General features: G+C 37.6%; 2 protein-coding genes across 2 annotated transcripts; one reads left to right on the forward strand and one right to left on the reverse strand.

Moving 5' to 3' along the window:
* Positions 1–4,211: 4,211 nt before the first annotated feature.
* On the reverse strand, positions 4,212–21,333 carry TMEM267 (transmembrane protein 267; the record flags this gene model as incomplete). Its single annotated transcript, XM_082651402.1, has 2 exons — positions 4,212–4,547; positions 21,022–21,333. The coding sequence occupies 2 exons, from the start codon at positions 21,331–21,333 to the stop codon at positions 4,212–4,214; spliced, it is 648 nt and encodes a 215-aa protein (XP_082507528.1).
* A 2,162-nt stretch (positions 21,334–23,495) lies between these two features.
* LOC309819812 (kinetochore protein Spc25-like) lies at positions 23,496–25,732 on the forward strand (the record flags this gene model as incomplete). The annotated part of the gene is made up of 2 exons (XM_082650289.1): positions 23,496–23,536; positions 24,982–25,732. The coding sequence occupies 2 exons, from the start codon at positions 23,496–23,498 to the stop codon at positions 25,730–25,732; spliced, it is 792 nt and encodes a 263-aa protein (XP_082506415.1).
* Positions 25,733–27,255: the final 1,523 nt, after the last annotated feature.

Here is a 27,255-nt window from a genome sequence, read left to right on the forward strand (position 1 = left end):
TCTTGATTTTAGCCCAGTGAGACCTGTGTGGGATTTCTGACATACACAACAGTAAGATAATACATTTGTTTCAAACCACTGAGTTACAGTAATTTGTTACAGCATCAAGAGAAGAGTAATGCAGGCTACACACATCGTAAGCAGGCCAAATAGGCAGGCTTCCCATCTCTTGTCCATAATTTCTTCTCACTCTTCTGTAGTGTTCTTATCCTTTAGAGATCTTGTGGGAGTTATCTAATCCCATCTCACTTGGGTTGATATGTCGAGGTGGGAGCAGAGGGCTTGCGGAGTGATTTGCTCTGGGTTTCACACCTTAGAAATGGCAGAGCCCTTTCCAGAAAGATTGGCCTGGGGCTCGTACAACATTTTGTGAGTCCAGATTGACCAAAGGCAGCCTTGTGCCAATCAGTTTAGAATCTAGAGAAACGACACAGTCTTTGCTGGCCATGGAACAGGCCTAACACTGAGAGACTATTGTTATTGACTCTGGGCAGACAGCCACAGAGCTCCAGGAAGAGGGAAGTATGGTATTTACACATGGCTTTCCAAGAGCAGGGCCTCTGCCGCATACATTGTGGTCCTGATAGGATCTCTTATGAAACTTCAAAAAGCTCCAGTTACTCCCTGCGATTGCGTGAAATAGCTCAGGGTAGCGAGGTTATGACCACTGTCATTTAGATATGCCACCCCTGTATGCGGTCTGTTATGTAACCACTATACCACATTTTTACACTTTATTTAACATCACCCAGACATTTATGGAAAATTTTCTCTGACTTCCACTTTACGTGCATGGTATCAATATTGCTAATCTGAGAACCTGGACAGTGCTTAAATTAAATCAAATGAATATTGAATGAGTAAGGATGTGTGAATTCAGTTGGGTGCTTTCTTTGCGAGCTCACACAGGTATTTGAGGAATATCAGAGTGTTAGAGCCCTAATCTGACATTCCCCTCCTTTTCAGGCCATCATGGGGCAGACGGAATTGGAAGGCTGCCCAAACCTTGAAGCAGCGTTAATTAGCGCTGCTGGGTATATAAGCCAAATAACTCCTTGCAAGATCAGTCAAAAGGGTAATATGCTTCAGAAACCCTTTGATTATTATCATGATCCCTGGGAAGTAAAGAAATGCCAAGGGACGCATGTGGCAATGCTGTGGATTTACGCAAAGTGCAAAGTAACTGTGGAGATGGATTATTAACAAGAGTTTCTCAGATCAGTGAAATGCTGTGCACTTCCTGGCTTGTGGCTGGATCTAACGTGGGCAGATATTCTGAGGCTCGGCTTGTCTAGTACAATATTTGGGAAAAAGTTGTTTGGCAGCGAGCAGAGTATTATTAAGTACCCAGCCAAAGTTAGATAGTATGAATTGTAGTAGGCCAAGTCAGCATGGATCCATAACTACTTTAAAGACATGTAATCTAAAGGAGAACTGGGGAAAGCAGGCTGTGGATTATTCTGGGTTGGCTAATTGGATAGCACACAAGAAAGTCTGGGGTATTAGGGGATTGACATAGTAACTTACACACTGCATATGTGGAGCCAGGACAGAATTAAATGTACCCAGAAGCGGGCTGGTGGACCTGCTGACAAAGGAAGGTTAAGAAAAATTAAACATATCAGTAAGGCAAAGAGTTGGCTCAATGAAGAGAAGGGAGGGGAGAAAAAGGAAGTTAAACAGGATGTGTCTAGAGCAGTGGCTCTTAAAGGATGGTTCCTGAACAGCAGCATCAATATCAATTGGGACCTTGCTGGAAATGCAAATCCTCAGGACGTACCAAGTCAAAATTCTGGGGTGGGCCTCAAGCAATCCCCGTTTTAACAAGCCTTATAGGTGATTCTGATGTATGTCAGTTTGAGAACTACTGGTTTAGAAAAAGGAGACGAAGTTGGAGCTCTCCTAGATGAGCAGTGTCACCTAAAAAGGAGGTACAGAGGCCTACTGTGCTGGTGGATGGCTGATATGATGTGACGAGAGTTAGTGGTACAGAAGAAGAGGGGATACTGAAGTCCCGATTTCAGGTGAGTCATCTGATGACTGAGGATAAAATCAAGGGTTAGAATAAAAGGGAAAAAAGTGATCCAGTTGCTCATATCATCAAAGAAGGTGAAACTGAGTCTTAGAGGGTAGCATGTGAGGGTGAAGAGGGTTTGGAACGAATAATGAGATATCAAAGGAAGAAGACAGAATTGTGTTGGATAAATGGTTTAGCTGTGACAGTGAGCAAGTACCAGAATAGCCCCTATTCCTCTACCCTTCAGTTGGGAAAAATGGGAAAAACAAAGTAATTGTTCCACCAGCCAAAAGAGAAAGGAGCCAAGAAGTATGTGTCTGATTGGGAGAAAGAGGGTGGCTGCCTGGGAGAAGAGAGGTCTAAGTTAAAGAAAGGAGGTGTGGATAAATGGGAGTTTTAACCATACACAACTGAGGTTCTTAGCCCACCACTAAAAGAAAGTAGGCTTGGGATGAGTAGAAAATAGTTCAGTGGTGGAAGTTCTCCTGAGTAGCCAGCATAATGAACATGGCTCAAGAAAACAGTAGATCGGGAGGTCAGATCAGTGAAACAGCCAAGAGAGAACACTAAGTGAAAGGAGGACGTCTGGAGAATGGAGAAAACACACCCGTGCAAAGAAGATACAATCCAACTTTCAACATAAGTTGTACTGAAGCAAACTCTTTCTCTAAGAAAGGGGACAAAATGGCGGCATGAGAAGTTGCTTACTATATCTCTAGAGGTTACAACTGCAGCTTTCAGAGACCACTTAGAGGACAAGGAACATTTCTGATGAGGTAGGAACAAAGATAAAGATAAACCCACACTTAAAATTTTTAGTTATTGTTTAAGCAAGGACTCATGGTCAAAGTGAGTTCCCATTCTAATAAAGTTAGGACAACCCCCAAAATGTCAATGTGACATTCTTAAATAAGGCCTTATATTTTTATGATATTCATTTGTTTAATATGGAGAAATTAAAAAAGGGAGAGTTTTGTGATTTAGTCAGAAAGAGTTACACAACATATATGCTTTATTTCCAGGGATTTCTAAAATCATATGCTTTTTAAAAATCTCTACCTTAATCAAATTTACCCCCACTATATAATGTTTACTATTAAACCAACTAAATTGACAATAATTGCTCTCAAAAGACAATAATACATTGTAAGAGCTAATAAATTATAAAATTTAACAGATTGCAACCAATTGCTTAACAACAAAAAGTAAAGAGGCTGACCCTTTATAACAATTTACAGAACTCTGTTTAACTTAATGAGAAAAATCTGCTTTGGATAAGGCACTGTTTCATCACTTCTCAGAGATTAAGGCACACAGTCACCAGCATTACAAACACAAATGTGTAAGAAAATCTGAAGACAGCAGCTGGTACAAATGCTACCAAAAAACAGGTGCCTTTGGGGCACTGATTGTTATGTCAAAGTATATTAAACTGTGCAAATGTAAAACTTACAGCAACTCAATTTTCCTTCTCTAATAAAGGTTAATCATTTTTAACAGAAGATAACCTGAAAGAACAAAGGAAAAAGTCAATTTCCTAAAACTACTTTTTTGAAAAAAAATTGTTTTGTCTCTTAGTATCAGGCAAATTTTAAAAAAATGATTTAACTGGTATAATATTTTAGAATAGTATGTAAACAAATTGATAGCAACTAAAACAATTTTAATGGCACATTCAGGAGTTTACATTTGAAATGACATTATTGGTTAGGTCCTTTTTTGTGGATTTTATGGTTATGAGTCAAGTATCAATATTTTGTTAATGTTAATTTTAAACAAATATTTTGTTAAATTTAGTTATGTTTTTCAAAACAGTTAAAACTCCAACACATGAGATTTGAGGGCAAAGATAATGAAAAAATACTACTTTGGTAGAATGTTACTACAGTCAACATATTATAATAATTATTTCCTAAAGTTATTTCTGAAACAATAACCTAGGTCTAATGTTACTGTCTTTTAAGAATATTATAACATAAGTGCACAAAAGCAGTTTCTGCCAGTAATCACAACTCACTAAAGCACTTGGCAAATTAAACTTCAGTCAGGATCAAAATATATGAAATAAAGAAATGTTAGCATTCATTATACATCTTATAATTAATATAAGTACCTAACATGTTTTTAAAATTCACTTTAATGTTGGCTGTCATTATCTCAACCATTGGTTCTTTAAGACTGCCATATGGTTATCTCAGACATCAATATAATTTCCATGTTTTGAAGACATCACTTGGCTCGTCCCTGTGAAATACATAACAAATGAACAGATGTGAGGTAAAGATGATGTGATTATTACATAAAGCCAAAATGGCAAAGGAGAAGTTTCTCCAAATGGGCATATCCACAAGCCATGGCGAATTGCATCTCGAATATGGTGTGAGGTCCAGGATATAAATAACATCCAGGGAAGACAGCACCATGAATCTTTGAGCTTGAAAAGGTGCATCGTAAACTTCAGGGTCAGAACCACAGCGGGTATCACAGTAGAACAGTGAAGGAAAGGTCTTCGTGGAAGAGTAATAGCAGCCTGCACAGGGAAAGCAGTAGCTAGTATCATTTCCTTCTTGGCAAACAAAATTTTATAGCTGCTTCCTAATATTGTAACCATCTGTTTTCCTGCAGGCTATTGGAAATGCAAAGGAAACGTTTTCTATGCCACCTCCTCCAAAAACACTTTGCACTAAAAATGAAATCACGATCTCAGGAACATGTGATTAATTTTTAAAAGCTTCCTATTATTTACTTAGAAAAGTCACAATACAAACAGTTTATATCCTAAATATATGGTTAGTGTAAACTTGGACTTTAAAAAAATTGTCTGGGACCTCTAAGAGTATTGAAAAAGTCTCACAACTGAATAAAATATTCTTCAATTAAACTTTTTAAAATTGAAGTATAGTTGATATATAATGTTATATTAGTTTCAGGTGTACAACATATATTTTTATTGATTATACTCCATTTAACGTTATTATAAAATACTGGTTATATTCCCTGTGCTATAAATTACATCCTTGTATCTTAATTATTTTATACCTAATAGTCTGTACCTCTTAATCTCCTTCCCCTATCTTGTCCCTCCCCCACCCCATTCTTCAATTAATATATGCATAAAAGATGAGTATTTTTGTTGTAACCTTTTATATTAGCCTTGAATACTTTCAGAATTTATTTATAACAACATTTAGAGGCAGTATATTATTTTAAACAAGTATTTGAAAGTTGAGTTAAATAAACCAATAGCATTTCTAAACCATTGTAAAAATGTAATCAATATCTAAACAAATGAAAATTTCAGGCTTAACACCTGAATGATCCATGAGTAAGGTTTCATTCTCACACATTCTAAAGGCTAAATTCCAACTAGATAATTTCTAATAAAAATAAAGCTGAAGATAGAGAAGATTGCCTGATTTGGAATCTCCCCACACATCTTCAAAAACACTACAGAACAATGACAAATAAAACTATACCAAGCCCCACTTAGCATAGCCAGAAGTCAGAGAATGCCCAAACTTCAATTACTCTAAAGTATTAAACACCAAGTTAGTGAGCACTCTCTCACACTCCCCACTCAAGCCAAAAAAAACTGCATTGAAGAAAGATAAGGGGAAATCTAAGATTGATCTAAAGTTACCACTAGAAAGAGAAAGTTCAACCCAAGTGTGGGGTCCTCGTACATAAGAGCACTAACTACACAGAAAGGACTTAAAAGTGGGCACGATTCAAGGCTCTGAAAAGCATTAGTTTTCCAGGAGAAGATGGTACAAAGGAAGGGAGAGGTAGCCTTTGGAGACTCGGGTGGTAAAGGGAAAAAAGAAGTAGTAAAGGCAAAAGTCAGGTTCCTATTTTTTAAAAAATAGAGGACACAACCTTCCCACCACATTAAAAAAAAATCATCCATTAAAGAGACTGTACCTTGCAACACTGTCAAATCAGACCAACCTTAAACTGGGTATCTTGTAAAGCCACTCCTTAAACCAGTATTCTTTAATCCCCACCTACCCGCTGAACATCAAAGAGTTTATTTATTCTACATTCCTAATTACCTCTCCCTACTCCTCCACATTTTTAGTTGTTTTATTTTTACTTTGTCAGAACACATAACATTTCTGTATTATGCCATTTTAGCCTCCACCTTTGTTTTTAAGTTATATACCCACAATATATCATGCTCCTCAATAGCAGCGTGGGATGGGGGGCAGGATGGGCTACAGTAATCAGTACTTGGTGGAGAGCAATAGCCTCATGTTGAGATGATTAGCAGTTGTGCTCTGGATGTGTGGAGGGATACTGACTATTCACAATTTCATTTGTGAAGTCTATTTATATTAATAGTTGCTAAGGAAGAAACAAGAAGTTTCTGTTGCTTGCCTAATTTCTAAAATATTCATGCAAATTTTTCATTCATAGATAAATAATAAAACAAAGACATATCATAAAATTATACAAGTAAAAATAGATATCTTAAAAATAGAAGTAGCGACCCACCACCAGTCCCTCCCATCAGGAAGCTTGCACAAGCCTCTTAGATAGCATCATCCATCAGAGGGCAGACAGCAGAAGCAAGGAGAACTACAATTCTGCAGCCTGTGGAAGGAAAACCACATTCACAGAAAGATAGACAAAATGAAAAGGGAGAGGACTATGTACCAGATGAAGGAACAAGATGAAACTCAGAAAAACAACTAAATGATGTGGAGATAGGCAACCTCCCAGAAAAAGAATTCAGAATAATGACACTGAAGATAATCCAGGACCTCGGAAAAACAATGGAGGCAAAGATTGAGAGGATGCAAGAACTGTTTAACAAAGACCTAGAAGAATTAAAGAATAAACACCTAGAAGAATTAAAAACAAACAGAGATGAACAATACAATAACTGAAGTGAAAGATACACTAGAAGGAATCAATAGCAGCATAACTGAGGGAGAAGAATGGATAAGTGACCTGGAGGACAGAATGGTAGAATTCACTGCCGTGGAACAGAATAAAGAAAATAAGAATGAAAAGAAATGAAGACAGCCTAAGAGACCTCTGGGACAACATTAAATGCAACAATATTCACATTTTAGGGGTCCCAGAAGGAGAAGAGAGAGAGAGAAAGGACCCAAGAAAATATTTGAAGAGATTATTGTCGAAAACTTCACTAACATGGGAAAGGAAATAGCCACCCAAGTCCAGGAAGCACAGAGAGTCCCAGGCAATATAAACCCAAGGAGAAACATGCCGAGACACACAATAATCAAACTGACAAAAATTAAAGAAAAATTATTAAAAGCAACAAGGGAAAAATGACAAAAAACATACAAGGGAACTCCCATAAGGTTAACAGCTGATTTCTCAGCAGAAACTCTACAAGCCAGAAGGGAGTGGCACAATATATTTAAAGTGATAAAAGGGAAGAACCTACAACCAAGATTACTCTAACTGGCAAGGATCTCATTCAGATTTGACAGAGAAATCAAAATCTTTACAGACAAGCAAGAGCTAAGAGAATTCAGCACCACCAAACCAGCTCTACAACAAATGCTAAAGGAACTTCTCTAAGTGGGAAACACAAGATAAGAAAAGGACCTACAAAAACAAACCCATGACAATTAAGAAAATGGTAAAAGGAACATACATATCGATAATTACATTAAACATAAATGGATTAAATTCTCCAACCAAAAGACACAGGCTCACTGAATGGATACAAAAACAAGATCTATATATATGCTGTCTAAAAGAGGCCCACTTCAGACCTAGGGACACAAACAAACTGAAAGTGAGGGGATGGAAAAAGATATTCCATGCAAATAGAAATCAAAAGAAACCTGGAGTAGCAATACTCATATCAGACAAAATAGACTTTAAAATAAAGGATATTACAAGAGACAAGGAAGGACACTACATATGATCAAGGGATCAATCCAAGAAGAAGATATAACAATTATAAATATGTATGCACCCAACATAGGATCACCTCAACACATAAGGCAACTACTAACAGCTATAAAAGAGGAAATCGACAGTAACACAATAATAGTGGGGGACTTCAACATCTAACTTACATCAATGGACAGATCATCCAGACAGAAAATTAATAAGGAAACACAAGCTTTAAATGAAACAATTGACCAGATACATTTAATTGATATTTATAGGACATTCCATCCAAAAACAGCAGATTACACTTTCTTCTCAAGTGCACACAGAACATTCTCCAGGATAGATCACATCTTGGGTCACAAATCAAGCCTCAGTATATTTAAGAAAATTGAAATCATATCAAGCGTCTTTCTGACCACAATGCTATGAGATTAGAAATCAATTACAGGGGAAAAAACGTAAAAAACAAAAACATATGGAGGCTAAACAATACGTTACTAAATAACCAAGAGATCACTGAAGAAATCAAAGAGGAAATAAAAAAACACCTAGAGACAAATGACAATGAAAACACGATGATCCAAAACCTATGGGGTGCAGCAAAAGCAGTTCTAAGAGGTAAGTTTATAGCAATACAAGCCTACCTCAAGAAACAAGAAAAATCTCAGCTAAACAATCTAAACTTACACCTAAAGGAACTAGAGAAAGAAGAACAAGCAAAACCCAAAGTTAGTAGAAGGAAAGAAATCATAAAGATCAGAGCAGAAATAAATGAAAAAGGGCTTACCTGGTGGCGCAGTGGTCAAGAATCTGCCTGCCAAGGCAGGGTACATGGGTTCAAGCCCTGGCCCAGGAAGATCCCACATGCCATGGAGCAACTAAGCCCAGGTGCCACAACGATGGAGCCTGAGCTCTAGAGCCCACAAGCCACAAGTACTGAGCCCACGTGCCAGGACTACTGAAGCCTGCATGCCTAGAGCCTGTGCTCTGAAACAAGAGAAGCCACACCAATGAGAAGCCCGCAGACCGCAATGAAGAGTAGCTCCCGTTCACCACAACTAGAGAAAGCCTGCACAGCAACGAAGACCCAACACGACCATAAATAAATAAAGAAATGAAATAGAAACAAAGAAAACAATACCAAAGATAAATAAAACTAAAAGGTGGTTCTTTGAGAAGATAAACAAAATTGATAAACCTTTACCCAGACTCATCAAGAAAAAGAGGGAGAGGACTCAAATCAATAAAATTAGAAATGAAAGAGGAGAAGTTACAACAGACACTGCAGAAATACAAAGCAGCATAAGAGACTACTACAAGCAACTCTATGCCAATAAAATGGACAACCTGGAAGAAATGGACAAATCCTTAGAAAGGTAAAACCTTCTAAGACTGAACCAGGAAAAAACAGAAAATATGAACAGATCAATCACAAGTAATGAAATTGAAACCATGATTAAAAACCTTCCAACAAACAACAGTCCAGGACCAGATGGCTTCACAGGTGAATTCTATCAAACATTTAGAGAAGAGCTAACACCCATCCTTCTCAAACCTTCCAAAAACTTGCAGAGAAAGGAACACTCCCAAACTCATTCTATGAGGCCACCATCACCCTGATATCAAAACCAGAAAAAGATACTACAAAAAAAGAAAATTACAGGGCTTCCCTGGTGGCGCAGTGGTTGAGAGTCCACCTGTCGATGCAGGGGACACGGGTTCATGCCCTGGTCCGGGAAGATCCCACATGCCGCAGAGCGGGTAGGCACATGAGCCATGACTGCTGACCCTGCACGCCCGGAACCTGTGCTCCACAACGGGAGAGGCCACAACAGTGAGAGGCCCGCGTACCACCAAAAAAAAAAAAAAAAAAAGAAAATGAAAATTACAGACCAATATCACTGATGAATATAGATGCAAAAATCCTCAACAGAATACTAGCAAACAGAATCCAACAACACATTAAAAGGATCATACACTATGATCAAGTAGGGTTTATCCCAGGAATGCAAGGATTCTTCAATATACGCAAATCAATCAATGTGATACACCATATTAACAAACTGAAGGATAAAAACCATATGATCATCTCAATAGATGCAGGAAAAGCTTTTGATAAAATTCAACACCGATTTATGATAAAAACCCTCCAGAAAGTGGGCACAGAGGGAACCTACCTCAACATAATAAAGGCCACATATGACAAACGCACAGCAAACATCATTCTCAATGGCGAAAAACTGAAAGCATTTCCTCTAAGATCAGGAACAAGACAAGGATGTCCACTCTTGTCTTGTCAACATAGTTGACAAGTCTTGTCAACATAGTCTTGTCAACATAGTTTTGGAAGTCCTAGCCACGGCAATCAGCGAAGAAAAAGGAATAAAAGGAATACAAATTGCAAAAGAAGAAGTAAAACTGTCACTGTTTGCAGATGACATGATACTATACATAGAGAATCCTAAAGATGTCACCAGAAAACTACTAGAGCTAATCAATGAATCTGGTAAAGTTGCAGGCTACAAAATTAATGCACAGAAATCTCTTGCATTCCTGTACACTAACAACGAAGGATCAGAAAGAGAAATTAAGGAAACAATCCCATTCACCATTGTAACAAAAAGAATAAAATACCTAGGAATAAACCTACCTAAGGAGGTAAAAGACCTGTACTCAGAAAACTATAAGACACTGATGAAAGAAATTAAAGGTGACAAAAACAGATGGAGAGACATACCGTGTTCTTGGATTGGAAGAATCAATATTGTGAAAATGACTATACTACCCAAAGCAATGTACAGATCCAATGCAATCCCTATCAAGTTACCAATGGCATATTTTACAGATCTAGAACAAAAAATCTTAAAATTTGTTTGGAGACACAACAGACCCCGAATAGCCAAAGCAGTCTTGAGGAAAGAAAAACAGAGCTGGAGGAATCAGACTCCCTGACTTCAGACTATATTACAAAGCTACAGTAATCAAGACAGTATGGTACTGGCACAAAAACAGAAATATAGATCAATGGAACAGGATAGAAAGCCCAGAGATAAACCCACGCACCTATGGTCAACTAATCTATGACAAAGGAGACAAGGATATACAATGGAGAAAAGACAGTCTCTTCAATAAGTGGTGCTGGGAAAACTGGACAGCTACATGTAAAAAAATGAAATTAGGACACTCCCTAACACCACCCACAAAAATAAACTCAAAATGGATTAGAGACCTAAATGTAAGACTGGACACTATGAAACTCTTTGAGGAAAACATAGGGAGAACACTCTTTGACATAAATCACAGCAGGATCTTTTTTTATCCACGTCCTAGAGTAATGGAAATAAAAACAAATGGGACCTAATGAAACTTAAAAGCTTTTGCAAAGCAAAGGAAACTACAAAGAAGGGAAAAAGACAACCCTCAGATGGGAGAAAATATTTGCAAACGAATCAACGGACAAAGGATTAATCTCCAAAATATAACAACAGCTCATGCAGCTCAATATTAAAAAAAAAAAACCAATCAAAAATGGGCAGAAGACCTAAATAGACATTTCTCCAAAGAAGACACACAGATGGCCAAGAAGCACATGAAAAGCTGCTCAACAGCACTAATTATTAGAGAAATGCAAATCAAAACTACAATGAGGTATCACTTCACACCAATCAGAATGGCCATCATCAGAAAATCTACAAAAAATAAATGCTGGAGAGGGTGTGGAGAAAAGGGAACCCTCTTGCACTGTTGGTGGGAATGTAAATTGATACAGTCACTATGGAGAACAGTATGGAGGTTCCTTTAAAAACTAAAAATAGAACTACCATATGACCCAGCAATCCCACTACTGGGCATATACCCTGAGAAAACCATAATTCAAAAAGAGACAGTACCACAATGTTCATTGCAGCACTATTTACAATCGCCAGGACATGGAAGCAAGCTAAGTGTCCATCAACAGATGAATGGATAAAGAAGATGTGGCGTATATATACAATGGAATATTACTCAACCATAAAAAGAAATGAAATTCAGTTATTTGTAGTGGGGTGGATGGACCTAGAGTCTGTCATACAGAGTGAGGTAAGTCAGAAAGAGAAAAACAAATACCGTATGCTAACACATATATTTTGAATCTAAAAAAAAAAGTTCTGAAGAACCCTGGGGCAGGACAGGAATAAAGATGCAGACATAGAGAATGGACTTGAGGACACGGGGACAGGGAATAGTAAGCTGGGACGAAGTGAGAGAGTGGCATTGACATATATACACTATGAAATGTAAAATAGATAGCTAGTGGGAAGCAGCTGCATAGCACAGGGAGATCAGCACAGTGCTTTGTGACCAACCAGAGGGGTGGGATAGGGAGGGTGGGAGGGAGACGCAAGAGGGGTATGTGTATACATATAGCTGATTCATTTTGTAATACAACAGAAACTAACACAACATTGTAAAGCAATTATACTCCAGTAAAGATGTTAAAAGAAAATATAAGGATCAATACATGCACTATGCTATACTTTATGTACAGTATCTCATTTAATCCTAGAAATAGCCCTATGAGTTAGGGATTATTTTATAGAGGAGGAAACTGGGACTTAGAGAGACTAAGTAACTTCCCCACAGTGTGCAGTTATCAAGTGGCAGAGTTGGAATCTGATACTGGATCTGCCTGACTCTATGACTCATATTCTTAACATTACTGCTTATCAATGAATTAGGGAATAAATACAGTATACAGCCTAAATGTTTTTTAAGAATTACAGTAGAAATACTTAAATTCTAGATGAATGCATTTATAAATTACACTTTTCCTTTTTTGTTTTTGTTTCTAATTGAAGTACAGTTGATTTACAATGTTGTGTTAGCTTCAGGTATACAGGAAAGTGCTTCAGTTATACACATATTTATTCATTTTCAGATTATTTTCCATTATAGGTTATTACAAGATAGTGAGTATAGTTCCCTGTGCTCTACAGTAGGTCTTTGTTGTCTATCTATTCAATATTTTCTATATAGTAGTGTGTATCTGTTAATCCCAAACTCCTAATTTATCCCTTCCTCCCCCACCTTTCCCCTTTGATAACCATAAGTTGGTTTTCTATGTCTGTGAGTCAATTTCTGTTTTGTAAATAAGATCATATCGTTTTCTTAAGATTTCACATATAAGTGATGTCACATATTTGCCTTTCTCTGTCTGACTTCACTTAGTATGATAATCTCTAGGTCCATCCATACTGCTGCAAATGACATATTCCATTGTGTGTGTATCTATCTATCTATCTAACTATCTATCTATACACACACACACACACACACACACACACACATATACATACACTGCATCTTCTTTACCCATTCTTCTGTCGATGGACATTTAGGTTGCTTCCACGTCTTGGCTATTGTAAATACTGCTACTATGAACACTGAGGTGCATATATCTTTTCAAATTAGAGTTTTCATCTTTTCTGGATATATGCCCAGGAGTGGGATTGCAGGATCATGTGGTAGCTCTATTTTTAGCTTTTAATGGAACCTTCATACTGTTCTCCATAGTGGCTACACAATTTACATTCTTACCAACAGCGTATGAGCATTCCCTTTTCTCCACATCATCACCAACATTTGTTATTCGTAATCTTTTTCATGATATTCATTCTAACAGGTGTGAGGTGATATCTCACTGTGGTTTTGATTTGCATTTCCCTGATGGTTAGCAATGTTGAGCATCTTTTCATGTGCCTGTTGGCCATCTGCATTTCCTCTTTGGAAAACTGTCTATTCAGTTCTTCTGCTCATTTTTTGATTGGGTTGTTTGTTTTTTTGATATTGAGCTATATGAGCTATTGGTACACTTTGGAAATTAATCCCTTGTCAGTTGCATCGTTTGCAAATATTTTCTCTTATTCCATAGGTTGTTTTTTCATTTTGTTTATAATTTCCTTTGCTGTATGAAAGTTTTTAAGTTTAATTAGGTCCAATTTGTTTATCTTTGCTTTTATTTCCACTACTCTAGGAGACAGATCCCAAAAAATACTGGTATGATTTAATGGCAAAGAGTGTTCTGCCTATGTTTCCTCTATGAGTTTTATAGTATTTGGTCTTATATTTAGGTCTTTAATCCATTTTGGGTTTATTTTTGTATATGGTGTTAGAAAATGTTCTAATTTCATTCTTTCACATGTAGCTGTCAAGTTTTCCCAGCACCACTTACTGAAAAGACTGCCTTTTCTCCATTGTGTATTCTTGCCTCCTTTGTGGTAGATTAACTGAGCATAAGTGCATGGGTTTATTTCTGGGCTTGCTATCCTGTTCCATTGATCTATGTGTTTGTTTTTGTGTCAGTACCACACTGTTTTGATTACTGGAGTTTGCAGTATAGGCCGAAGTCATGGAGCCTGATGCCTCCAGCTCTGTTCTTCTTTCTCAAGACTCTTGGCTAATCGGGGTCTTTTGTGTTTCCAGACAAATTTTAAAATTATTTGTTCTAGTTATGTGAAAAATGCCATTGGTATTTTATAGGGATTGCATTGAATCTGTAGATTGCCTTGGATGGTATGGTCATTTTAACAATATTGATTTTGTAATCCAAGAACATGGCATATCTTTCCATCTGTTTGTGTCATCTTCAATTTATTTCATCAGGGTCTCATAATTTTCTGAGTACAGGTCTTTTGCCTCTTTAGTTATGTTTATTCCTAGGTATTTTATTCTTTTTGATGTGATGGTAAATGGAATTGTTTCATTTTTCTGTTTTTTATATTTCATTGTTAGTGTATAGAAATGCAACATATTTCTGTATATTAATTTTGTATCCTGCAACTTTACTGAATTGACGAGGTTTAGTTCATTGAATTCATTGACGAGGTTTAGTAGTTTTCCGGTGGCATGTTTAGGAATTTCTATGTATAGTATCATGTCATCTGCAAACACTGACAGCTTTACTTCTTTCCAATTTGGATTCCTTTTATTTCCTTTTCTTCTCTGATTGCTGTGGTTAGGATTTCCTAACCTGTGGTTAGGGATCTTTAGTTGCGGCATGTGGGATCTTTTAGTTGTGGCATGCAGGCTCGGGCTTCTTAGTTGTGGCATGAGGCCTTCTTAGTTGTGGCATGTGGCCTTCTTAGTTGCAGCATGCGGACTCTTAGTTGCGGCATGCAGACTTAGTTGCAGCATGCGAACTTTTAGTTGTGGCATGCATGCGGGATCTAGTTCCCCTACTAGAGATCGAACCCGGGTCCCCTGCATTGGGAGCGTGGAGACTTACCCACTGGACCACGAGGGAAGTCCCTTGTTGGGAGTTTTAAAATTACTGATTAAATTTCAGTACTGGTGATTGGTCTGTTCATATTTTCTGTTTCTTCCTGGTTCAGTCTTGGGAGACTGTACCTATCCAAGAATTTGTCCATCTCTTAGAGGTTGTCCATTTTATTTGCATATAGTTCCTCATAGTAGTCTCTTATGATCCTTTGTATTTCTGTTGTGTCGGTTGTAACTTCTCATTTTTCATTTCTAATTTTATTGATTTGGGCCCTCTTTTTTTCTTGATGAGTCTGGCTAAAGGTTTATCAATTTTGTTTACGTTTTCAAAGAACCAGCTTTTAGTTTCATTGATCGTTTCTATTGTTTTCTTCATGTCTATTTCATTGATTTCTGCTCTGATCTTTATGATTTCTTTCCTTCTACTAACTTTGGGTTTTGTTTTTCCTTCTTTCTCTAGTTCCTTTAGGTGTAAAGTTAGGTTATTTATGAGATTTTTCTTGTTTCTGAAGGTAAGCTTATATTGCTATAAACATCCCTCTTAGAACTGCTTTTACTGCATCCCATAAGTTTTGGCTCATCATGTTTTTGTTATCATTTGTTTCTAGGTATTGTTTGATTTCCTCTATTTCTTTAGTGATTCATTTGTTGTTTAGTAGCATACTGTTTAGCCTCCACATGTTGTTTCTTGCAGTTTTTTTCCTTGTAGTTGATTTCTAGTCTCACAGTGTTTTGGTTGGAAAAGATGCTTAATATGATTTCAGTTTCCTTAAATTTACCGAGGCTTGTTTTGTGGCCTAGCATGTGATCTGTCCTGGAGAATGTTCCAACTTGAAAAGAATGTGTATTCTGCTGCTTTCGGATGGAATGCTCTCTATATATCAATTAAGTTCATTTGGTCTAACGTGTTATTTAAGGCTTGTGTTTCCTTATTGATTTCTGTCTGGACGATTTGTCCATTGATGTAAGTGGGGTGTTAAAGTCCCCTACTATTAGTTTGTTATTGTTGATTTCTCCTTTTGTAGCTGTTAATATTTGCCTTATATATTGAGGTGCTTCTAAGTTGGGTGCATATATTTATAATTGTTATATCTTCTTCTTGGATTCATCCCTTGATCATTGTGTAGTGTCCTTCTTCGTCTCTGTTAACAGTCTTTATTTTAATGTCCATTTTGTTTGATATAAGTATTGCTATTCTGGTTTTCTTTTGATTTCTATTTGCATGGAATACCCTTTTCTATACTCTTGCTTTCAGTCTGTATGTGTCTCTGGATCTGAAGTGAGTCACTTGTAGGCAGAATATATATGGGTCTTATTTTCGTATCCATTCAGCCACTCTATGTCTTTTGTTTGGAGCATTTAGTCCATTTACATTTCCGGTAATTATCTATATGTATGTTCTTATTCTCATTTTGTTAATTGTTTTGGATTTGTTTTTGTATGTGTTTTCCCCCCTTTCTTCTTTCGTTCTCTTGTGATTTGATGACTATCTTTGGAGTTATGTCTGGATTCCTTTTTCTTTTTGTGTGTATATCTATTAGAGATTTTTGGTTTGCAATTACCATGAGGTTTTTGTAAGAGTCTCTCTCTCTCTCTCTCTCTCTCTCTCCATATATATATATATATATATATATATGTATATATATGATTGTTTTAAGTTGTTGATCTCTTAATTTCAAATGCATTTTAGATACCCTGCATTTGTACTCTCCTGCCCTCACAATTACTGCTTTTGATGTCATATTTTACATCTAATTGTTCTGTGTATCTCTTAACCGCTTATTGTGGATACAGATGATTTTTACTACTTTTGTCTTTTAACCTCCCTACTAGCTTTGTGTTTGGATGATTTCCTACCTTTACTGTAGGTTTGCCTTTACCATGAGTTTTTCCTTTCATAATTTTCTTGTTGCTAGTTGCAGACTTTCCTTTTTGGCCTAGAGAATTTCCTTTAACATTTGTTGTAAAGCTGGGTTGGTGGTGCTGAATTCTTTTAGCTTTTGCTTGTCTATAAAGCTTTTGCTTTCTCCCTGAAATCTGAACAAGAGCCTTGCTGGGTGGAGTGTTCTTGGTTGTAGGTTTTCCCCTTTCATCACTTTAAATATATCCTGCCACTCCCTTCTGGCCTGCAGAGTTTTCTGCTGAAAAATCAGCTGATAGCCTTACGGGAGTTCCCATGTATGTTATTTGTTGCTTTTCCCTTGCTACTTTTAATATTCTCTCTTTATCTTTAATTTTTGTCATTTTGATTACAGTGTGTCTTGGTGTCTTCCTCTTTGGGTTAATCCTGCATGGGACTCTGCAATTCCTGGACTTGGGTAACTATTTCTTTTCCCACGTTAGGGAAGTTTTCAGCTGTTATCTCTTCAATATTTTCTCAGGCCCTTTGTCTCTCTCTTCCCCTTCCAGGACCACTACAATGTGAATATTAGTGCATTTGATGTTGTCCCAGAGGTCTCTTAAACTGTCCTTATTTCTTTTCATTCTTTTTTTCTGTTCAGCAGCAGTGATTTTCAGTATTCTGTCTTTCAGCTCACTGATCCATTCTTCTGTATCATTTAGTCTACTATTGATCCCTTCTAGTGCATTTTTCATTTCAGTTATTGTATCCTTCATTTCTGTTTGGTTTTTCTTTATATTTTCTAACTCTTTGTTAAAAACTTCTAACTTTTCACTCTGTGCATCCATTCTCCTCCTGAGTTCTTTGATCACCTTTACAATCATTATTCTGAACTTTCTCAGGTAGATAGCCTACTCCACTTCACTTAGTTCTTCTGGGTTTTTATCTTGTTCCTTCGTCTGAAACATATTCCTCTGCTGCTTCATTCTGTCATAGGTTGCTATTTGCATTTTTGTGTATGTGGTAGGTTAGTTACATTTCTCAACTTTGGAGAAGTAGCCTTTTGTAGGAGACATCCTATGCATCCCAGCAGTGCACTCCCCTCTCATCACCCAAGCTATATGGTCTAGGGGTCCCCCTAAGAGGGCTGTGTGGGTCCTTCTTTTGTGTTGGGCTATGTGGGTGGCCTGGTAGGCTTGGCTGGCTCTTAGTCCAGTTGGTTGCCAGGCCCTGTCTTGTGTGGATGCTGCTGGCTGCTGTTTAGCGGGGCCTGGTCATGAGGCAGCTGGCTGCAGAACTCTATGGTGGGGCCTGGTCATGAGGCAGCTGGCTGCAGAACTCCATGGGGCCCTGCGGCTAGTGTTGGCTTACTGCTGAGCGGAGTCAGGGTCCTGAAGACACTGGGGCTATTGCCTACCCACTGGCAGGTGAAGCTGGATCCTGGGGTTAGTTCTGGACTACTGGCAGGCAGAGCTCGTTCCTGGTCTGACTGCAGGGCCCAGGGATCCCAAAGCGTGTTTCGAATCACTGGCTGGTGGGGGGCAGTTCCTGACACAGTTGGGTATAGTGTGTGGAGTGTCCCAAAGATTGCGTTGGCATGCTAGTGGGCAGGGGCAGGGCCCAGCTTGTCTCAGGGTCAGGTCTGGCTTGCTGTTGGCAGGCTTGGTCTGCAGCCTGAAGGACTGTATTTTTCTGCTACTGGCGTGTGCCCCCTGGTGGGTGAGGCTAGTCTAGAGACTAGTATAGGCTTCCTGGTGGGAAGGGCTGGTGCCTGCCCACTGGTGGCTAGAGGTGGGTCTTGGCTCTCTGGTGGGAAGGGCCATGTCTAGCGGTGTGTCTGGGTCAGAAATCTTTAGGCAGACTTTCTGCTAATGGGTGGGGCTATTCCCCACCCAGTTAGTTGTTTGGCCTGAGGCATCATTGGCGCCTACAGGCTGTTGGGTGGGGCCAGGTTTTGGCACTAATGAGCTAAGATGGCAGCCCCCAGCAGCAGTATTTACACATTTGAATATTTCCCAATATCTCTGCCACCAATGTCTATGTCTCCAGGTTGCGCCATAGCTGCCCCATCTCTCCAGGAGACTCTCCAAGACCAGCAAGTAGGTTTGGCCCAGGCTCCTATCAAATTAACGTTTTTGCTCTGGGTCCCAGTGCACATGAGATTTTGTGTGCACCCTTTAAGCGTGAAGTCTCTTTCCCCCAGTCTTGTGAGGCTCCTGCAATTAAACCCTGCTGGCATCAAAGCCAAATGCTCTGGGGGCTTGTCTTCCTGGTGCCAGACCTCCAGGCTAGGAAGCCTGCCATGGGGTTCAGAACTCTTACTCCTGTGGGAGAACCTCTGCAGTATAACTGTTCTCCAGTTTGTGGTTCACCCACCCAGGGGGTATGGGATTTGATTGTATCACGAGTCTGCCCTTCCTGCCCATCTCGTTGTGGTTCCTTCTGTATGTCTTTAGCTGTAGAGGATCTTTTCTGGTAAGTTCCAGTCTTTTTCGTTGATGGTTGTTCTGCAGATAGTTGTGATTTTGGTGTGCTTGTGAGAGGAGGTGAGCTCAGGATCTTTCTACTCCACCATCTTGGCAGTTCTCCTAAATCACACTTTTTACCAACTATTTGCCAGGGTGTGTCACTTAACGTACTCATTTAATCCTCACAACAACCCTATGAGGGAAGTAACGTTACAATCCACATTTTAGAGATGACAAAATTGAGACTTAAGGAAGAAAAGTGCTCTGCTGAGACCATATACTAGGATTTAAACTCTGGTCTTCTGATTCCAATCTTAAACAGCAATGTTATGCTGCCTCTACTTATAGCAAAAAAAAAAAAAAAAAAAAGTTAAAATTTGTCTTTAATCAGGAATATACTGATTCCTTACTGATTAAATTTCTAAATAAGTGAGACAACCTCTGAGAAGTACCTGGTGCGGGACTTGACACATACTGGGAAGAACAAAAGATCATTTCTTATTCATTCAACACATGTTTACTGAACACCTACTAGGTAAGCCAGACAGTGTTCTAGCCAGTGGTGAACAAAGCTGAGTCCTTGCTCTACAAGTTTGTATTTCTTTCCTGATGTGTTTATAGATTATAACTACACAAACAGTAGGTAAATCTGTTGACACTTAGAAAATATTATCGGAACTGCCATTTTAGGCTTAAATACTAATAGGTCACTGTATAAGCTATACTAATAGGTCACTGTGTAAGCTATACCCCTAAAGCCTCAATGAAATTCCTCAATTTCTCCACCAGGGACTGTGTCCTGATCAGCCTGCTGAAATGCACACCTTGGCCTCAAGAGGGACTTGAGGAATGAATGAATCCATTATAGTCATTCCCCAGGCCTAGGAACCATCTTCAAGCTATTCAGCTGTTATGGAGCACATAGGCACACTTCATATTAACTGTAAAACATGAAGAATAGGGGAAAATTCTAAGTGTTGTCCTAAAGAAAGAACCTTGATACAAAAAGGACTAGGATGGCCTTGAGAATGACCCCCATTACTTTAAAGCAGTTAGCTAATCTTTCCTTCAAGACTTGGGTAACGGATAAACAACAATATCCTATTTATAGCACAGGGAACTCTATTCAATATCCTATGATAAACCATAATGGAAAAAAATATTAGAAAAAAAGAATGTGTATATACATGTAACTGAACCACTTTGCTGTACAGCAGAAATTAACACAACATTGTAAATTAACTATACTTCAATTAAAAAAAAAAAAAAGACTTGACTAAACACATCCTCTGTAAAGCCAGAATGGAACTCCTTCGGTACAATTAGTGAGCCCTTGCTCTGGGTGCCTCCACGGCACTTTGTGATGCCATATAATGTGGTCAGCAACATGTCTGTGCCCTCAGGGAAGTACTCGGTGCTCAAAAAAGTTGGAAGAATGGGCTTTCCTGTTTTAAAATAAGGCTAATCTTCTCTAGCTCTAAGTAGAATGATGCTGTGAAGATAAATAAAATGATGTTAAAAAAAATGAAAGACCAGAAAAATTAAACATATAGGTTTCTTACCTTTAAAGATAGGGATCCAGCTAGAAAAAAGTGGTCTATATCAATAACAGAGGCTAAAAATCCAGCTAAGACGATTTCTCCAATGTCAGTCTTCTTCTTGATTCCAATGACTATTGCCCATGACCACATGCCAATCACGCAATGTACTGAATTATCTGAGAGTGCACGAAGCCAGTCATTTCGTTGAATTATGGAAAACTGAAGAAGGCTGTCAGCTACTAGGCAGAAAATGCCCAGACCAAGGCTGGAAATAAGAGATTCAGTGCTACAAGACTGGAGTAAAGCATGGGTCTTCTCAGTCTCAGATGCCATCACAAATGGTATGTCATGCTAAAATCCATCAGGAAACAAACAGCTTATTCTTGTTTACATTCCCAGTCATCCTAAAATAGAAAGCAGAGAAAATGAAGATTATGGGCTGCCATTATAATATATAACCAAAACAATATCGAGAATAATTTTACAAGTATAAAACCAAGTTGTAAAAACTGGTATTTCTTTTTTTCTTTAACTGTTATCAGTAATTTCATTTTATTTTTTCCAGCTTTATTGAGATATAACTGGTACATAGCACTGTGTAAGTTTATCTTACACAACATGATGATTTGATATACATATGTATTGTGAAATGATTACCACAATAAGGTTACTTAACACATTCATGACTTTACATGGTTACCTTTGTGTGAGTGTGATGAGAACACTTACGATATACTCTTAGCAACTTTCATATTAAAAGAAATGGTATTTCTTACATTTATATATAGTATGCCATGTGGCCCAAAGAGAACAGATTAGCTTTGTAGGAACAACAGTTTAGATCGTAGCATGTATCAAGGGAAATTTAAGAAAGCCCACTGACTAATACTTTGAGGTCATCAAATAGTTCTTTCTTTCAGCAATGTGTACTACACAGCAGTGGGGATCCATTGCGTCTGTGTACCCAGCAACTGCTTTCCATACTTTTTCTGATAACAGCATCCACTTCCCTTGGGAAAACTGCTCATCAAAATACCCAAACTCTGGAGCTGACCAATTAGAATTCCCTGTATCCCTTATTAATAGTAGTGATTAACAAGCAATTACTAATTAGTAATAATTTTATAGTAGTGATTAGTAGTGATTACTCTGCTTATGAAGGTGACCCCGGCTGGGCCAATCAGACTCCCTTTCAGAATTTTCCCTAGTGGAGCTGATGGGGAAAGTTCTTTTTCTTCTTACAGACCATGGACTCCACTACATGAGACAGCCTAGGAAAAAAGAATCATAAGGACATTAAGTCCTCAGGTCCAATCTCTAAGGTTCTCAGAGCTGCCCTGGTTCCTGCAGCTCACCTTTCACCTTCCATGAGCTACCTCAGGATTTTCCCAATAAGCCCCCTTTTCCTTTCTGTTACCTCTAACCAAAGAACCTTAACTGGCATAAAAAGGCAATCATAATTCTGAGTGCTTGCCTGGCATAGAATATTGAAATCATTTATCTAGTTAAAGTTATCAATGTTGTGTGATACCTGAAGTTTTTGTATTGTTTTGTTTTAGTTCTGAGACTTAAAGAATAACTAAATGATTTATTGAGAATGATTCAACCTCCATTCTGTAATAAAAACTATGCATAGCTCATTGTATATATTCTAAAATTTATAGGGAAATGCAAAAGACCTAGAATAGGAAAACACCTTTAAAAAAGAACTAAGTTGAAGGACTTACACCATCTGATTTCAAGTCTATTATAAAGCTACAGTAATGAAGAATGTGGTATCGTTATGAAGATGGACAAATATGTCAATGCAACAGAATAGAGAGTGGGATCACAAATAGATCCACACATAATGGTCAATTGATTATTTGACAAACATGCGAAGGAAAGTCAATGGAGCAAAGATATTCCTTTCAACAAATGGTGCTGGAACAACTGGATAGCCATATGCAAAAATAATGAACCTCAATCCATACCTTCCTCCCTATACAAAAATTAACTCAAAATGGATCACAGACCTAAAAGTAAAACAAAACTGTAAAACTTCTGGAAGAAAACACAGGAGAATATTTTTGTCCTTGGGTTATACAAAGAGTTCTTAGTGTCAGTATCAAAAGCTCCATCTGTTTTAAAAAGTTGATATACTGAATTTCATCAAAGTTAAGAACTTCTGATCTTTGAAAGACAATGTTAAGAGAATGAAAAGACAAGACACAGACTGGGAGAAAATATTTGCATATCTCATATTTGATAAAGGATTTGTACACAGAGCAAAGAATTCTCAAAACATGATAACAGAAAAACAGACTGATACAAAGTTGGGTGAAAGATCTGAAAAGGTATTTTACAACAATGATATACAGGTGGTCAAGAAGCACATAAAATATGTTCAACATCATTCATGATTAGGGAAATGGAAACTAAAACCACAATGAGATTCCAAACATAACTATTAGAACTGCTAAAATTTAAGACTGACCATTCCAAATGTTGACAAGATGTGGAGCAACCAGAACTCTCATACACTGCTGGTGGAAATGTAAAATGATACAACTTTCCAGTTTCTGAAAAAGTTGAACATACTCCTACCATATGACTCAGTCATTCTATTCCTAGGTATTTACCTACGAGAAATGAGAGCAAACACCTGCACAAAGACTTGCACATCACAGATGTGCACATCAATGCTCATAGCAGCTTTCTTTACATTAGCTCCAAGCTGGAAACAACCCAACTGGATAAACAAAATGTGGAAAAAAAGAAATAAAAAGAAACCAAAACGTGAATCATACAAAAACATGAATGAACCTTAAAATAACACTAAACCAGACCAAAAAAAAAAAAAAGATTACATAGTCAAAACCCATAGAACTGTATAACACAAAGAATGAACCCTAATGTAAACTGTGGACTTTAGTCAATAATAATGTATCAATATTGGTTCATTAATTGTAACAAATGTGCCACACTCATGCAAAAACTTAATAGGGAGAAATGTGTGCAGAGGTAGAAGGAATATATGGGAACACTCTCTGCTCTGCTCCGTTTTCCCGTAAACCTAAAACTACTATAAAAAAAAAGTCTATTTTTAAAAAGTAAATAATTGAAGCAAGTATGTGAAAATGTTATAATTGTTAGATTTAGGTAATGGATATACTTTAGTTCATTATACTCCTTTTATGTTTGAAATTTTCATTTAGAAATATTGTTTTAAAAGAGTACATAGTATGATTCCATTTATATACAATTCTAGAAAATACAAACTAATCTAAGTGACAGAAAGCAGATCAGTGGTTGCCTGGAGACCGGAGGGGCAGGAAGGATTCAAAAGGAGCATAAGGGCTTCCCTGGTGGCGCAGTGGTTGAGAGTCCACCTGCCGATGCAGGGGACATGGGTTTGTGCCCCGGTCCGGGAAGATCCCACATGCCGCGGAGCGGCTGGGCCTGTGAGCCATGGCCGCTGAGCCTGCGCGTCCGGAGCCTGCGCTCCGTAACTGGAGAGGTCGCGGCGGTGAGAGGCCCACGTACCGCAAAAAAAAAAAAAAGGAGCATGAGGAAACTGGAGGGACAGATACGTTCATCATCTTGATTGTGGTAACAGTTTCACGGTTCATAGTCTCATACCCACATCAAAACATATCAAATCGCACATTTTAAATATGTACAGTTTATTACATGTCAATTACACTCCAATAAAGATGTTAAAAAGTTAGAGAAAACATTTTATTGTCAGTAACAGTAGCAGCCTTTCATGTAAAAGGAGCATCTGAAAACAAGAAAGAGATTATGGGGATAAAAAACCTGATGGCCCAAATAAAAGTCAATAGAAGCAATGCATAGTAAAATGAATGCTTCAAAAAACACAATTAGTGAGTAAAAATACTTTCAAAGAATTTTCCCAAAGCTTGAGGGAGAAAAAAAGGACAAAGAGGTGGGCATTGAAAGAAAAAACAAATTCAAAAAATAAAGAGAGTTTTGAAATAGGAGAGTTGGCGCGGCTGCGGGATCCGATTCTGGAGACCCGCTGTTGGCTGGTATCACATTGTCTTACAAAGTGGTAGAGGACGAACTGGCACTGTTCGATAAAAGCATAAATGAATTTTGGAATAAATTCAAAAGCACTGTCAGTGACACCTCCTGTCAGATGGTGGGCCTAAGAGATACCTACAAGGATTCCATTAAAGCATTTGCAGAAAAGCTGGCTGTGAAATTAAAGGAAGAAGAACGAATGGTTGAGATGTTTCTGGAATATCAAAATCAGATCTGCAGGCAGAATAAGCTCACTCAAGAAAAGAAAGAGAATTTGTTGAAGTTGATTGCTGAAGTAAAAGACAAAAAGCAGGAACTGGACGCACTGACTGCAGATATCCAGGACCTTAAGGAAGAATATGCTAGGAAGAGGGAAACTATTTCCACTGCTAACAAAGCTAATGAAGAGAGGTTGAAAAGGCTACAGAAATCTGCAGACCTGTATACAGGTCGACTTGGACTAGAAATTCGAAAAATTTATGGTGATAAGTTGCAGTTTATATTCACTAATATTGACCCTAAGCATCCTGAGAGCCTATTTATGTTTTCCCTGAGCCTAAATGAAGCAAGGGACTATGAGGTGTCAGATGGCGCTCCTCATTTTGAGTGCCTAGCAGAATTTCAAGAAAATGTAAGGAAGACCAACAATTTTTCGGCTTTTCTTGCCAATGTTCGGAAAGCTTTTACTGCTATTGTTTATAATTAATGTATAAATAAAAACCGTTAAAAAAATTAAAATATAGAGAAAATCCTTAAGAGTTTCCATGTCCAAAAAAAACATCATCATCAACAACAATGGTTATCTGCAAAAGAAAGAGAATGTGATTAACATCAACACCAAATATTGTGGGACAACAATTACAGAGCTCTGGGAGAACAGGACTATGACAATAGGGTTCTAAACAACTAAATTATGGCCCTTACGTGACAACTGCAAATTTTAAGATTTTTACCTTAGAAATTATAACACTTTTATATATGATTTCTGGGGAAAAAATAAGGAGCAGCACTTCTAAATTTCTAGGGGAAGAAGAGAGGAATACATAAAACTTGCTCAATATAGCAAAACAGAAAAAAAAAATGAAGAAGAAAATTTTACTCCCACCCCCACCCACCAAAAAAATAAAAAAGGAAACAAACACATCAAACACAAATACTATAATATATGTGAATGTATTAAATTTCTCTATAAGGAGACAGATTGGAATAGAAGTAAACATCTCCCAAGTTACTGTTCATAAGAAAACATCTCAAACAAAAAGTCTTAGCAATATAGAAAATAAAGAGATGAGAAAATACATACCTAGAAAACACAAACAAAATTAAGCAGCTGTGGTAATACTACCATCAAACACAATTTATGGCAAACGACTTAGTGGGACTAAAAGGGATAAAATATTCAAGTCATAGTAAAGTTAGATAAGAAGATGCTTACATGTCAAATCGTGCTTACATGAATGAGGTCAAGTAGCAAAAAAAAAAGATATAGTCTGAATAATTTAATTACAAATTTTATTTCATATACAGGTCTAAAACTGTGTATATTACATAGAATACACATTATTTCCAAATGTCTGTGGCTCATTTATAAAATTTAATTACACATTTACTCATCCACAAGAAAAACTTCAACAAAATCTAAAAAGTGGAAATGTTCAGGCCAAATTCTCTGACCACAATGCAATACATAATTCATCACTTTTAAACTGCTTAAAAGAAAAATAGTGACCTAATTAGCTCGAAGAAACTAAGCTTAAATGGTGGTGCAAATAATTCTGTTAGAGCCAAAAGACTTGCTTACTTTTCAAGTGTTTATGCTCTGTAAACATTTCAGGAAAGAAAACAAAAGCTCAGAGAGCAGACTTTGTCTATCTGTTCACCACTATCTTTTAGCACACAGTGGATGCTCAACAAGTGTTTATTGAATGAATTAAATAAAAATCATCATACACTGTATCTGTTATCCACCAGGTATTGCCTATTAAATGATTAAATGGCATTTAGTAAAATGTAGCATGTGTTCCTGGAAATCTCCATTTTTAGCAAGTGCGAATACCAGGTAATCCTTATGTTCACTAAACATTAAGAACTGCTAGGTTATAAGAAACCAAAATGAATGAAAACCAAGAAACATTACCTTTAAAGTCAAAACAGTACAGCTATTATAATATTGTTCTGGCAGTTTTAATCAATGTAATGAGGCAAGGAAGGGATAGAGGGAGGGAGAGA

This window comes from Grampus griseus, assembly GCF_964374135.1.
Source record: "Grampus griseus genome assembly, chromosome: 3".
NCBI lineage: Eukaryota > Metazoa > Chordata > Mammalia > Artiodactyla > Delphinidae > Grampus > Grampus griseus.